Here is a 15,532-nt window from a genome sequence, read left to right on the forward strand (position 1 = left end):
TTGTATCACACGCACTACCGATTAGATACCAAGGTAATAATAATACGTATCAAAAAGATATTTGTCAGAAAGTTATGTCGTCAAAATTATGACTTGAGTTTCCGTACGTACGCCTATTAAATTAATTCACACATTTTGGTTAGCAAGCCGCAAGCAATGCATCATTAAAATCTGTCGTTCATTAGTTGTCTGATTTAACAGTCAAGATTTCACTCAATAAAATCTAGAAGAAAGAGAATAAAGAAAATAGAGTGAGAGAAAGAAAAAGAGAGAGAAAATAGAGAAAAGAAAATAAATCCACAAAATTATGAATAAACTGGCACAAACTCTTCTATTGCGATTTTCAAGTGAGAGTACCAACATGAGGTATCACTTGTTGGTTTCGAGATAAAATTTAAAATTTTGACATTATCTCCAATTATAATGATCAATATTTTAAATTGTTTGATTTGTATAATAAGTGTTGTTATCATGAAGATCACACACGGGGACTGACACAGACTGCTCTAACATAATCTCTCCTATATCTGTGGTGAAATCACATAAAATACTGAGAATCATAATGCTTTATTTAATTAAATGGTAGAGGAGATGGGATGAGACTCAGCAGTCTCCTTAAGTGATTTAGATAAAATTATAAAAATTGATAATAAAATGAACAAATTGTCAAAGATTGGATACCGATAATGCTATGAATACTATGACTACCAGAAACCGTTAAAATGTGTGTATGTACGTACCCAGGTTTCATATATGATGAAAATACTGAATTATGGTTCTTAGATTTGAATCCTCAAAGTATTACTATTAGAAAGGCTGTAGAAAGGTCGGAAATATAAAAACACGAAACATCATAAATATTAATCCAAATAACAGATAAACACCATGCCTGTTAGTAAATGTTCACGAATAACAAAAACAACTGACTGTCTTGCAAAGTCCATGAGTTGAGAGCTATGTGTGGTCCTAGATTCATCACCGGCACACCGAAATTCTCTTTCAGGCATGAACTGTTGCTATTCTTCATGGTTTCAACGAGGCTCTTAGAAGATTTTCCTATGTTGTCGCTGCGTTTGAGGAATGCTACTATATCAACACCACAGGTCTCGTTCACAGCTTTTCTACATTCAGCTGCAGCATTTGCAGAGAGCTTTCCGCTATGTAGATGGACTGCTGAGCTGCAAACCTCGTTTATCAGTTCCAGTACTGCCAGTTCAGTACCGAACATTACCTCACAGCATCCTGTTAGAGAACTTCATAATGTTAAAACTATATTGCATTATGTGTAACAAAATACTTTGCCTACCTGACATATCTTGGTATCTTTTTATTTAAAAAAAATACTATAGATAATTGATAGCTTCACAAGAAATTGTACATTTATCAAAATCTTTTGAACTGCAACTTTTACATTCTAAATATAAAATAATTATTTTTTCTTCTAGAAGAGAAAGTTCTATGAGTGTAAATTTATAAGGCAATTAATACATATTATTTTTATTTAATTTAAATGTGATTTTTGCAGAAGCTCATTCATATAGGATTTGTACTTTTGTTATGTTTACAACATATTATTTTAGTTCACATCATTTTTATAATATGCCTTAAAATACTTTTTTTATAATTCAGACATTTTTACTATTACAGGAAAAATGCATACTCCTTTTATAATAATGTACTTATCATACTGTGCTATATCACTATTGTGATAAAGCACAGTTTTTTCCTTGCTAATTAATTATTTTTCCTGTTCCAGCCGAACTGGGTTGATTTTTATACTAATATGTTAAAAAACAAATGATGTTGCTGTTAGAGGTTTATGATCAAAACATTTTGTTTTATTAATATTTTTAAATTTCAAATTAAATTACTTAACACAGTGGACTATTTCCCTTTTTCGAAAACGCTTAATTTAGATTTAATTAAAATTTATAAAGGAATTTAACTATTTCTCAGTGCATCTAGATGATTTTACCTCATGGCTCTACAGATCAAATAAATTAATTTGTTGATATCTGTGTCTTTAACGATATCAAGTAAATTACCTAATAAATAAAATTTTCACTCAGTACATCACTACGATCGGGTCTTTAGCAAATATTACGAGCTGAGAATAAACAACTGGACAGACATGTATTTGCATAGCAATATTCATGACATCTGCAAACAAACTCATAAATTCTTCTCGCATTAGACATTTACATATTACGCAAACAATAATTCAAGTACGGAGATTATTTAACAACCCAAATCGGCGTATAATTAGATTAAAACGCAACGGACGGGCCGTGAAAACTAAATGTTCGGTCGTCGAAGACCAGCGGTATTGACATTGAGCTTGTGTTAAAAATACCGACGTTACCTGCCTCCCGGTCGAACTCGTTCGGCTTCAGCTGCTCCCGTGTGTGGCCCAAGATCAGCGGAGACAGGATCCTGGGCCACAACATAGCGAAACATCCCACAACAATCACTAGTATGAGCATTGTCTTCCGCGGACCCAACACCTCCTCGGTCGGCATTTTGTCGTGTTTTCGTATCGTTTTCGTCCCGCACGTACACAGCCGATCACACTCTACGGAAACATCGTCGTGTGTGATTAAAAATAAAAATCCTCCCACGTCCGGTTACGAAGAAAGTTTTCTTTGACAGCTGTCAGGTGCGCCCTCTCCCGGCGAAAACTCAGCGGGAGCGGGAGCGATCCGAATTTTCACGATATGGGAGCATCCGCAAATCTTGAAATTGAAGAAAGCCGGCGGATTGAGCTGGCTCGAAGTGACACAGCCGTGTATCTTATTCAAACAGCTATGCCGACTTCTTGCCTTCCCAGCCACCGGCTCGACTTCTTGTGGTGAAATCGCTGGTAGACCTTACTGCAGTTCCAATATTGACATAGTGAATTAACGTTTGGCAGACGAGCGTACGGCGCTCGGTGGGCAGAACTCGGAACAATATGCCTGGGCGCGGAGGCGGCGCCGGCTAATAACCCGTCCCCACCGCGAAGAGGACTACACGCGCTCAGATGAATACTAATTAGACACTTTGTGTTAGCACTCGTCATTTGGATGAGGCTTACGAAAAAGTTCCAATAGCTTCATGACAATTAGGCACTTTCCGGTCAAACCACTGATATTTACTACATTTGTCAGTATAACTGTAAGGTGTATGATAATATACAAGTTCAATTTCTCCATAAAAGTGAGTTTGGCAATACGAGGTCAATAGTTTGACCCCAGTTCGCTTTAGAGCTGTCTTGTGTGGCAACGAGAAATTATTTACGCATGCTAAGTACAGTTTTACATTGATAAACATGGATGAATGGTAGTGTTAAGATAAAACGTATTCCTATTTATTTCATCTTATAAAACTAAATTTCGAGGATAGCTTTTTAGAGCATTATACATAAACATCTTTTAATATAAATTAACTATTATTAATAATACGAATGAAAGTGTATACCTACATAATTGTAAACGATAATTTATTCGGGCGTTAATTTGTAGATATCTAATAAAATAATATTACCAGAATTTATTTTGGAATTTGAATTTGAATTTTGAATTTGAATTCATATTCTCATTTTTCTACTTTACTGTCCATTTACATTTACTGTTAAATGTAAATGAAGCTTCTAGCGGAAGTTTCGATCATTTTAAGGAAAGGAATTAAAAGTCTGTTTGTGATTAATGCATTAATTCAGCAATGTATATGTAGGTATGCTATGAAAATTATGACGATGATAACTTGAAAAATAGAATTAACATACATTATGTAAAAGAGTTCATAAAAGTGTTACCTATTTGTTTGTTCTAAATGGGTAGTAGAGAACACTACCATCTTGGTATGAAGTTTTCATGATATAATTAGTCTGTCCATAAATACTGTTATGTACCTACATAAAAATCTTTCTTGTTTTCAAGTTTTTAATTATTTGAATTTGGAACACGTTAACGCAAAATCGACAGAAGTTTTAAAAAACTTCGATTTTGCGCCATTTCACATATTTTTTCGTGTTCATTATCAAATTATGAACTCACAGACACAGCCCACTGAGTTTCTCGCCGGATCTTCTCAGTGGATCGCGTTTCCGATCCGGTGGTAGATTCTACGAAGCACTGCTCTTGCTAGGGCCAGTGTTGGCAATACTCCGGTTGAGCCCCGTGAGCTCACCTACATGTTAGGGTGAAGCTGCAATAGCCTCTCAAGGCTATCAGAATTGGTAAGAGAAAAAAATATTAAATTACAATATGGGGTACACAAAGTGGGTATGGAGCCGTCGGTCATATTCCAGACACCAAAAGCTTGGTATCTGCCGTATGTTCGTATATCGTAGGTACTATCAACAGATACAACAACACTTCGTCTGTCGAAGACCAGAGAAGATCGGGGCGGCCGCGTGCTGTTAGAACTACAAAGGCTGTTAATGCTGTTAAAGCCAGAATTTGTCGAAACCCCATTATGAAACAAAAAATCTTATCGCGACAAATGAAGATTCCCGCTAGGACTCTGTCGCGTATTATAAAACAAGACCTGAAGCTCGGTGCTTATCGTCGATATACAGGACATGCCCTAAATCAATCTTTACAATTAAAGTGAGTGGATCGATCAAAACGCCTTGTCGCGAAAGGCACAAAAATATCCTCTTTACCGATGAAAAAATTTTCGCGATTGAAGAACACTACAATAAGCAAAATGATAAAGTGTACGCTCACAGTTTTAAAGAAGCTGCTCAAGTGGTCGGAAAGGTACAATGTGGTCGTCATCCTGCGTCAGTGATGGTTTGGTGGGGCGTCTTATCTAGGAGTCACAAAACTACATTTTTGTGAAAAAGGAGTGAAAACTTCAGCTACAGTGTATCAAGATACAGTCTTGGATCATATTGTGAAATCTCTCAGCAATACATTTTTTTTTAATATATCGTGGACTTTCCAGCAGGACTGCACCTGATCACAAGGCATGAACTACCCAAGTCTGGCTTGAAACCAACGTTCCGGACTTTATAAGAGCTGAAGACTGGCTCATCTAGCCCAGACCTCAAACCTTTAGACTTCAAATTATGGTCAGTTTTAAGGGACATAACCTGCTCTAAATTACACGGAGACATTGTATCTCTTAAAAAATCTTTAGAGCAAGCAGTGGCGTTTCCCTTGGAAACAGTGCGTCAGTCCATAGATTCGTGGCCAAACATATTAAAAGCCAGTATAAAAATTTTATTGCTTAGATTGGTGAACGAGCTCACAGCCCACCTGGTGTTAAATGGTTACTGGAGCCCATAGACATCTACAACGTAAATGCGCCACCCACCTCGAGATATAAGTTCTAAGGTCTCAGTATAGTTACAACGGCTAAACCACGATCACACTAGCAGCATACCAATCAACTATTAATTCCAATATAGCAATAGATTTGGCAATAAACATGCATAAACAATAACGCATTAACAGAATAAGACAAACTATAAGCCCTTAGCTTAGCTCTGCCCCTTCTTTTTTTTTTCCGCAGGAGAAAATCGCCGGATCCCCACCGCCGCGGGTGGGGTATGTGGGAGTTGAACCTCACTAAAAACTCCTGCCGCTCACAACCGGCGCCCTACCTCGGACCGGGCCGGAGCCCAGTCGGGGCTATTGAAACGGCGGGACAGGGTTGACGCAGAGCACATTACATCCATCCCACCGTCCCACGGACGCCGGACCGGCGGCCGCCAGCGACACGACCACCGGTTCCCTCGTTCAGCGGGCCGAGAGCCCGCTTTGATGGCGCCACGTTACACCTTCCCCCAGTAGCTCTGCCCTTAGCTTATGTCCATGGGTGACGGTAACTACCCATAGACACAGCCCACTGAGTTTCTCGCCGGATCTTCTCAGTGGGTCGCGTTTCCGATCCGGTGATAGATTCTGCGAAGCTCTGCTCTTTCTAGGGCTAGTTTTAGCAACACTTCCGGCTTGAGCCCCGTGAGCTCACCTACACGGTAGGATGAAGCTGTGATAGCCTGATGTCATAGTGTGTTATAAGATATTGCTGTACATGCCTGTAACTGGCTTACATACCAGTACTTAATTTTATACATGTTAATTTTAGGCTTGAATGTTTTGTGTGTATTGCTGTTGGTGTGTCTAAATAAATAAATAAAAAATATCAGCATAGGAAGGAAAAAAACGGAACTATTGGTGGGCCGTATTATCGTCTGCCTATAAGGGTATAAAAGAAATTAGAACAGTCCTGGCTTAAATAATAGATAAATCGTATCACATCTTCACTTCCAATAGAGTGGTCGTGTAGTGTTGGAGGAGCAGACTTGCCGCGCTTCACACTGTGGGTGTTGCAGCAGGCAGAAATGTGGTGTCACCATTATAGCCAACGTCACACACTCATAACTTGGTTTAATGTGATTCTGTAAAAAGTCAGCAGTTGGCGGTTGCTTTCATGAGTGTACCAGACTCACCGCAAGCCGGGAGAAGTGGCGATTGCTCGTGAGGCGCATAACATCTGCCCACAGCAATGATACTGAATTACGACCACGACCGCTCTGACAAGAGTGATACGACAAAGCCATATAGTAAACTTCAAGATAATGAATCCCAAAAGGACGCATAGAATACGAACAAAGATTTTTATAGACTTGCCCTTCACATGATTCAATGAATCTTATTATGTTAGATTAACAAACTCTGAGCTCCCACAAGTGTCATGCATAACTTGTTCTCGACTTAAGAAAGCTCTTCGGAGTCAATGTTAACTACATTTCTTACGAAATTACTGCATTGTTCATAATGATTACTGCACGTATTGTACTGTACACACATACAGTAGGTAATACAAAATTCAAAACTTACAAATACATAAGATTGCTAAAAAAAATAGAACTAGGTATCCGCCACCGCTGGGGTAGGCACCCTCAGACACAGCCCGCTGAGTTTCTCGCCGGATCTTCTCAGTGGGTCGCGTTTCCGATCCGGTGGTAGATTCTGCGAAGCACGACTCTTGCTAGGGTTCGTGTTAGCAACGTCATCAGGTTTGAGTCCCGTGAGCTCACCTACTAGTTAAGGTTAATAGCCTCTCAAGGCTCTCGGCTTATGTAGGAAAAAAAAGGTAGGCAGCGGTTTGGCTCTGCACCTGGTATTGCTGACGTCCACGAGCGGCGATAATCACTCACTCACTCAAATGGGCCGTATGCTCATCTGCCTATATGGGCAATAAAAAAAGCCAAACTTTATTTAACATTAAAAATGTAACACGAATTTGAAAACGATACCTACATACATTTTTCTCATAAGAGGTAAATATTCTTAAGAATATTATCAATGAATAGAGATTTGTCATCCCTTTAGTACGTTTCGCCCTCACGTTATAACAATAAAAGATGTATTTAAGATCAAACTGATAATAGGTACCTATTCGAAATCATAGCAGGTGCGATAAATTAAATTTATACAAATTTAGTCTTTATCTCCGAGCCGTAAGGATTGTAATTTAATGATTTTCTTATAACGAGTGCAGCGCAGGTACCAGTGTGATATTTACAAAGGACCGTCACCTTTCACGCGGAAGGAAACGTTATAAACCAAATAAAATTTGAATCACGCACGAACGATGCGATACGAAATATAAAATGCCAAACGGAAATCAGCCAGGATGTCCGGCTCTTTTATGGTAAGCTGTCTCCATAGCATCCAGACGAACTTATAAAGCCATTCCTGGCAACAAAATGGCGGCGGCGGCCATTTTGTAATGCACGCGCGTGCGCCGTTTCCTGCGTCGAAAAGGAGCGCTACCCAGCTATTGTTCTATAGGAGGGGATGCATGTGAGTTGAATAATTAATGATATAATGGTTTAACTGTCGAATAAAAAAACACTGGCCCTTGGTCGGTGATGAGTTGTTTTTTAAACGTGGATCACGTACTTGCCTACCTAGTAAGTAGGTACAGAAGAAAAGTACCAGATAAAACACTTAGCTAATTTAATATTTGTTATCTACTTAATTGACCTTTTTTTAGCCAGCTTAAATATAACATCGGAAACTAATCAATACACATGAAATAATAAAGTGCCGTGTTCTAAAATCATACATCTCGTATGATACCTATATACCCATATACAACATGATCATTACATTACTAAATTACCTATTTGCTCGCATATCGGATACAGTTACATAATTGAAAAAAAAATGTATATGATAAAGATAAGTCTCCCTGGATATTTTTAGGCTACCCGTATAGCCGGATATGCCTCAACTAGGTACGTATCTTCTACGTACCTTTCATCAGTCCTCAGTATTCGTAAATCAGTATCCTCGATTATTTTTTCTACCTAACTCACCCCCTTTATTATAGTGGTAATTCGCCAGGTCATAGGTAACATCGCGTTACTTAACGACTTCAAGGGTTACTTTTTCAATTTATGCCTCTATTTTTACCGCAATTTAGCCGTGCGTATTGACTTGGTGACACTAGCAATAATGTGTTTCGATTTGAAGGGTGATGCAGCCATTGTACTGAACTCGAGACCTTAGAACTCATATCTCAGGGTGGGTTAACGAAGAGTTCAGCGAGTAAACTAACCCATAGACACAGCCCACTGATTTTCTCGCCGCATTTTCTCAGTGGGTCGCGTTTCCGATCCGGTGGTAGATTCTGCGGGGCACTGCTCTTGCTAAGGTCAGTGTTAGCATCATTCCGGTTTGTTTTACTAGTTAAGGTTACGCTGAAATAGCCTCTCAAGGCTATCAGCTAAGGTAGAAAAAAAAACATACGTCACACGTAGTTCATCGACGTTACAATGGCAGCAATGTGTTTTCAAAATGTGACGGGATTATAGTTTGATTACGTATTGTCATGTGTACTCCCTCATCGACCAACATACATCCCACCTTATATTACACAATTATGTACCTATCTATTACGCGAGCTCCGTTATCGAGGGCGTAATGACGCTTGTAATGAATTACTCATCATATACATGACCCAATAGGATTTTGTTGAAATACACCCACTTATCTTAGATACCTTATTTACTACTCGTACGTTATTTTGTTTGTTATCATTGGATTTGAAGATGGATTTTGTTTGGAAACTAAGGTTCGAGTATTTTTTCTTATTGCTTAGGTGGGTGGACTAGCTCACAGCTCACCTGGTGTTAAGTGGTAACTGGAGCCCATAGACATCTACAACGTAAATGCGCCACTCACCTTGAGATATAAGTTTTAAGGCCTCAGTATAGTTACAATGGCTGCCCACCGTTCAAACCGAAACGCATTACTGCTTCACTATAGAAATAGGTAGGGTGGTGGTACCTACCCGCGCGGACTCAAAAGAGATCCTATCACCAGTAATTACGCAAACTATAATTTTGTGGGTTTGATTTTTATTATACGATGCTATTCCTTCACCGTGGTAGTCAATCGTGTACATATGAACGTATTTCATTAGAAAAATTGGTACCCGTCTGCGGGATTCGAACACCGTTGCATCGCTATATACGAATGCACCGGACGTCTTATCCTTTAGGGCACGACGACTTCAAACTTCTACTGCGATTCCGATTTTATCGTAATCGAAACAAAATTCTCCAACAGTACACTATGTACACAGACGCAATTCCTCCTCAATACTGAGGGTCGTGACTCTCCCGCTGCTTCGATCTCTCTTGTACGTTCGTCCTCTCCATCTGCTGCGATCTGTGGCATCGTGGAGGGCATCGTGCAGCTTGTGTCCAAACAAGACCAAAACTGGTCCTACTATCTCGTGGGACTGCGTTCTCTGGGACGTTTGTCCTCTATCTCACCCGTCACCATTAGCTGCTCAAGATTGTGACCCTCCTTCCGAGCAATGTGTCCAAAGATCTCCCATACTCTACGAATGCATATCGACGCATGAAAGGCAAACGTGACTAAGCGACAATGCGTGAACTTTACAGTAGACTAAAAGTTGAAATACATGAAAAAAAAATTTTTTAATGAATCTAGCTGTAGGATTGAAATGATTTTAATAGACCTAGAAATATATTTTGTTTGCGCATCGAATATGGTTATTGCCTATTATAATTTATGTACAAAGCAGTTATTGTCGCTTAGTCACGTTTGCCTTTCAAGGGTCGATATTGTGAATAATCAATCGAATAGGACTCTGCTAATCATGCAATAACTCCAGGTGCTCAAGTTTTACGAAAGTCCTGATGATCTTCTTAATTTATTGACAAATTAATACTCTTCAAAGGGGTGGAATGTCTTCCACAAGCGAACTTAGTTTTAATGCTGAAAAGACATAAGAGAAGTGAATATATGTTTGTTGGTGTAAATGAACAAAGGAGATTATGATAGATTTCTTTGCGTCAATTTCAAGGTTAGATCTCCGCTGATAACGTTATGGTCTAAGTTCCTACAGATCTTATAACACTGAACCGGACAACGGATGACATGAAAACGACAGAAATGTGTCAGATACAGGCTTGTTTGTACCCACAACATAATGAAGAGTTCCATGCGTTGGTGTGACCAGATCCGCACCATCCTTGATTCCACTATCTACGATACTCTTCTAGTAACTGAAATGCTCTCCTACTAACTGAAGACAGAATGGCGTGATGTTTTGGCAATATGCCACTTTGTTTCTTATTTTTATTGTAGTTTATACCACGTTTTAAATCTGTGCCCGCATACCTAGCCTTAAATCCCGTAATAAACCAAAGGAGAACGGGTGTGACTGAAAATCAGTGCTGTTCGATGCATCCACTTTAGACAGCATATTATGTTGAAGATGAATGTCATGGATGGAGAGTTGCACCTCTCAGATGTGAAGAGCACGGCTGGTGGAGAAGGATAACGCAATAACTTGCGGCTGAAGACGAAATTTCGTCAATTGTAATCCAATAGACCGATGGTTGTGCGGATTTTTTCCCGTAATATTTCACAATAAGTGAGGCCAGTCGCGTGCGCATATTTTCGCGTGCCGTCGCCATCGTGGAAGCCCGAGACGCGCTTTGAATGCTCATACGTGCATCGTGTCAAACTATTGAGAACATACGTGTTGAAATTTCGTATCGAGACGAGCACTGCGTTCACCGACAGTGCGTTTCCGATTCAGATCTTTTCTTCCACGTATATATCCGACTTTGGAATGAACTCCCCTCCACGGTGTTTCTCGAGCACTATGACATGTTCATCTCCAAACGAGGCTTCCGGAGAGAGTTTGTAGGCAGCGGCTTGGCTCTGCCCTTGGCATTGCTGAAGTCCATGGGCGACGGTAACCACTCACCATCAGGTGGGCCGTATGCTCGTCTGCCTACAAAGGCAATAAAAAAAAATAAAAAAACTCAAAGATAGGCAGCGACTTGACTGTGCCTCTAGCATTGCTGAGGGACGTTAACAACTTATCAACGGGTGAGCGGTATGCTCGTCTGACTGCAAAGAAAATAAAAAAAAACTTAATATTTTGGTTTTAAGATAACTTTTGCAATTTTTTTATTAGCATTCATTACTTGCATTCATTTTGTTTGATGGGGGTATGTGTTGAGTGGTTAAGGGAAGGGCTTGTTTTTTTAGCGCGATTCAGATTATTATGAAATATGTACTGTTCTAATATAATTTCCGCTGCAGTATCTATCTTGTAATATAGACAACTTGCAATTTATTTAAATTAACTCTATGGACAATTTCAAGGTTTGTTTGATTCGTAGACTGACGATACAAAGCGATTTACGTAGACCATAACATAACGATACCTTAGTTAGAACATTTAAGATTAATTGAAATGGTATGTCTTAAGATACAAATTAGCATCGGTAAGATTAAAGCAGGATGTTGGTACTCACTACCAGCGTTTTTTTTTTAATTTTATAACATTAAAATAAACGCTCTCGTGATTTCAAAACGTGTGTTTTCAGATCACCTCTCTAACGTTTCAGTTCGTAGTACCAATGCTATTGATAAAACTGATCAAATGAAAGTTTTACATGCTACTTGGTGACAGCTCGTTTTGGTTGACGTAAGGAGCGCTTTCACATATAAGTAGGACATGTAATATTAAAGTGATAATTTAATTTGAACACAGTCTCCCTTTACTGTAGAAACTACAGAGTTTGTGTGCGGTATAAGCACTATATGAAACTTGGAGTTTTTTTTTTTCTGTTGTAGTTTTTTTTCCTACCTAAGCTGATAGCCTTGAGAGGCAATGTCAGCGTAACCCAATCAGTAGCTGAGCTCACAGGGTTCAAACTTGACGACGTTGCTAACACTAACTCCAGCCAGAGCAGTGCTTCGCAGAATCTACCATCGGATCGAAAACGCAACCCACTGAGATGTTGTAGATGTAATAGTCTATACTAATATTATAAAGAGGAAAGATTTGTTTGTTTGTTTGTTTCGAATAGGCTCCGAAACTACTGGACCGATTTGAAAAATTCTTTTTTCATTAGAAGCCGACATTGTCCCTAATGAACATAGGCTACTTTTTTTTATTTTTTTTTTATTTTATTATTTTGGTTTCATGTGTGTTTTAATGTTTCCGAAGCGAAGCGAGGGCGGGTCGCTATCTATACTAATATTATAAAGAGGAAAGATTTGTTTGTTTGTTTGTTTCGAATAGGCTCCGAAACTACTGGACCGATTTGAAAAATTATTTTTCCATTAGAAGCCGACATTGTCCCTGATAAACATAGGCTACTTTTTTTTATTGTATTTATTTGGTTTCATGTGTGTTTTAATGTTTCCGAAGCGAAGCGAGGGCGGGTCGCTATCTATTTCTATACTAATATTATAAAGAGGAAAGATTTGTTTGTTTGTTTGTTTCGAATAGGCTCCGAAACTACTGGACCGATTTGAAAAATTATTTTTCCATTAGAAGCCAACATTGTCCCTGATGAACATAGGCTACTTTTTTTTTTTTTTTGGTTTCATGTATGTTTTAATGTTTCCGAAGCGAAGCGAGGGCGGGTCGCTATCTATATCTATACTAATATTATAAAGAGGAAAGATTTGTTTGTTTGTTTGTTTCGAATAGGCTCCAAAACTACTGGACCGATTTGAAAAATTCTTTTTCCATTAGAAGCCAACATTGTCCCTGATGAACATAGGCTACTTTTTTTTTCTTTTTTTTTATTATTTTTTTTTGGTTTCATGTGTGTTTTAATGTTTCCGAAGCGAAGCGAGGGCGGGTCGCTATCTATACTAATATTATAAAGAGGAAAGATTTGTTTGTTTGTTTGTTTCGAATAGCCTCCGAAACTACTGGACCGATTTGAAAAATTCTTTTTCCATTAGAAGCCGACATTGTCCCTGATGAACATAGGCTACTTTTTTTTATTTTATTTTTTTGGTTTCATGTGTGTTTTAATGTTTCCGAAGCGAAGCGAGGGCGGGTCGCTATCTATACTAATATTATAAAGAGGAAAGATTTGTTTGTTTGTTTGTTTCGAATAGGCTTCGAAACTACTGGACCGATTTGAAAAATTATTTTTCCATTAGAAGCCAACATTGTCCCTGATGAACATAGGCTACTTTTTTTTTAATTTTTTTTTATTTTTATTTTTTTGGTTTCATGTGTGTTTTAATGTTTCCGAAGCGAAGCGTGGGCGGGTCGCTATCTATACTAATATTATAAAGAGGAAAGATTTGTTTGTTTGTTTGTTTCGAATAGGCTCCGAAACTACTGGACCGATTTGAAAAATTATTTTTCCATTAGAAGCCAACATTGTCCCTAATGAACATAGGCTACTTTTTTTTTATTTTTTTTTATTTATTTTTTTTGGTTTCATGTGTGTTTTAATGTTTCCGAAGCGAAGCGAGGGCGGGTCGCTATCTATACTAATATTATAAAGAGGAAAGATTTGTTTGTTTGTTTGTTTCGAATAGGCTCCGAAACTACTGGACCGATTTGAAAAAATCTTTTTCTATTAGAAGCCGACATTGTCCCTGATGAACATAGGCTACTTTTTTTTTATTTATTTTTTTGGTTTCATGTGTGTTTTAATGTTTCCGAAGCGAAGCGAGGGCGGGTCGCTATCTATATCTATACTAATATTATAAAGAAGAAAGATTTGTTTGTTTGTTTGTTTCGAATAGGCTCCGAAACTACTGGACCGATTTGAAAAATTCTTTTTCCATTAGAAGCCGACATTGTCCCTGATGAACATAGGCTACTTTTTTTTATTTTTTTTATTTATTTTTTTTGGTTTCATGTGTGTTTTAATGTTTCCGAAGCGAAGCGAGGGCGGGTCGCTATCTATATCTATACTAATATTATAAAGAGGAAAGATTTGTTTGTTTGTTTGTTTCGAATAGGCTCCGAAACTACTGGACCGATTTGAAAAATTCTTTTTCCATTAGAAGCCAACATTGTCCCTGATGAACATAGGCTATTTTTTTTATTTTTTTTTTTGGTTTCATGTGTGTTTTAATGTTTCCGAAGCGAAGCGAGGGCGGGTCGCTATCTATATCTATACTAATATTATAAAGAGGAAAGATTTGTTTGTTTGTTTGTTTCGAATAGGCTCCGAAACTACTGGAACGATTTGAAAAATTCTTTTTCCATTAGAAGCCGACATTGTCCCTTATGAACATAGGCTACTCTTTTTTTTTTTTATATTTTTTTTTTTGGTTTCATGTGTGTTTTAATGTTTCCGAAGCGAAGCGAGGGCGGGTCGCTAGTATTGAATAAAGATAGGGTGCCATGTGTATAGTTTACCGATGATGTAGGGGGGTTTAACGACGGAGGGATGATATTGCTAGATAGATCGACGTCCAAGATCGTCCAAGAGTTGTTGTTCGGAACTTGTACGGAATATGCAAGCTTATTTTGAAAATGTCATTAGCGAAATTCAAGCATCTCTCAAATATCTTGTGTTGTATGATAGCTACCATCACAATGCTAATACTAGAATCCTTAAAATGATTATGACGACCTCATTACAATTTGCTTGATTGAAACTCAAACGTCAAGTAACTCAAAGTGCGCGTCCTAATTCGTAATCATTAATTTCAAAACAAAGAGAAACCCGGCCATGCTGCGCTGTGACTCTAGGTAATTGTATATAAAACAACCATTTATTGGAACTACGACAGAAACCTGTCAACCAAAAACAAACGTACCTACTTACCTAGTTTTTTTTTTTTTATATTTTAGTACCGGTTATGTTCAGTCTTCACGATGGGTTTCATGATCTAGACCAGAATTAGCCTGCCTGGTTAGAATAGTATACGCGAGAATCGATCGTTTTTAATGTCAATCTAAGCGGCTCGCTTGGGACTGTGGTGTATGCTTTTTTGGACAGGAGGTCGAGCCTCTTACACTAAGTTTTCGACTTTTTTAATTTTCTTACCTATGCTTGTAACCTTTTTTTTTTTTTTAACGCTGATGAATCCATTTACGGATACCCGGTCGAGGGGGGTAACGGACCGGGTTATGTCGGACTCCGGCGCCTCCTGAGAGGAAGAAGGGGAGAAAAGAAGGGCCGAGGTCCTTCACCTCCCCCAATTTCTCACAGGAGACTACGCCTTGAAAAAGGCGCGCGAAGCACTTACCCCGCAGAACGACTACCGAC

General features: G+C 38.5%; 1 protein-coding gene and 1 non-coding gene across 14 annotated transcripts in view; both read right to left on the reverse strand.

Moving 5' to 3' along the window:
* Nucleotides 1–3,538, reverse strand: part of LOC119629948 (resistance to inhibitors of cholinesterase protein 3) — a 35,925-nt gene extending 32,387 nt beyond the window's left edge. For 9 of the 13 annotated variants that reach the window (XM_062673873.1, XM_038017485.2, XM_062673876.1 and 6 more), the window contains exons 1-2: nt 2,363–3,538; nt 928–1,242 (exon numbers count right to left, since the gene is read on the reverse strand). In XM_062673873.1, coding sequence (XP_062529857.1) covers nt 928–1,242; nt 2,363–2,519 — 472 coding nt within the window. In that variant the 5' untranslated portion in view covers nt 2,520–3,538. The remainder of the gene's footprint in view (nt 1–927; nt 1,243–2,362) is intronic. The other 4 variants (XM_062673879.1, XM_062673878.1, XM_062673877.1 and 1 more) reach the window with 1 other exon arrangement.
* Mir31 (microRNA mir-31) lies at nt 2,720–2,840 on the reverse strand. Its single transcript, NR_107250.1, has one exon. It is a non-coding gene; the product is annotated as a microRNA mir-31 (primary transcript).
* Nucleotides 3,539–15,532: the final 11,994 nt, after the last annotated feature.

This window comes from Bombyx mori, chromosome 19 (assembly GCF_030269925.1).
Source record: "Bombyx mori chromosome 19, ASM3026992v2".
Taxonomy (NCBI): domain Eukaryota; kingdom Metazoa; phylum Arthropoda; class Insecta; order Lepidoptera; family Bombycidae; genus Bombyx; species Bombyx mori.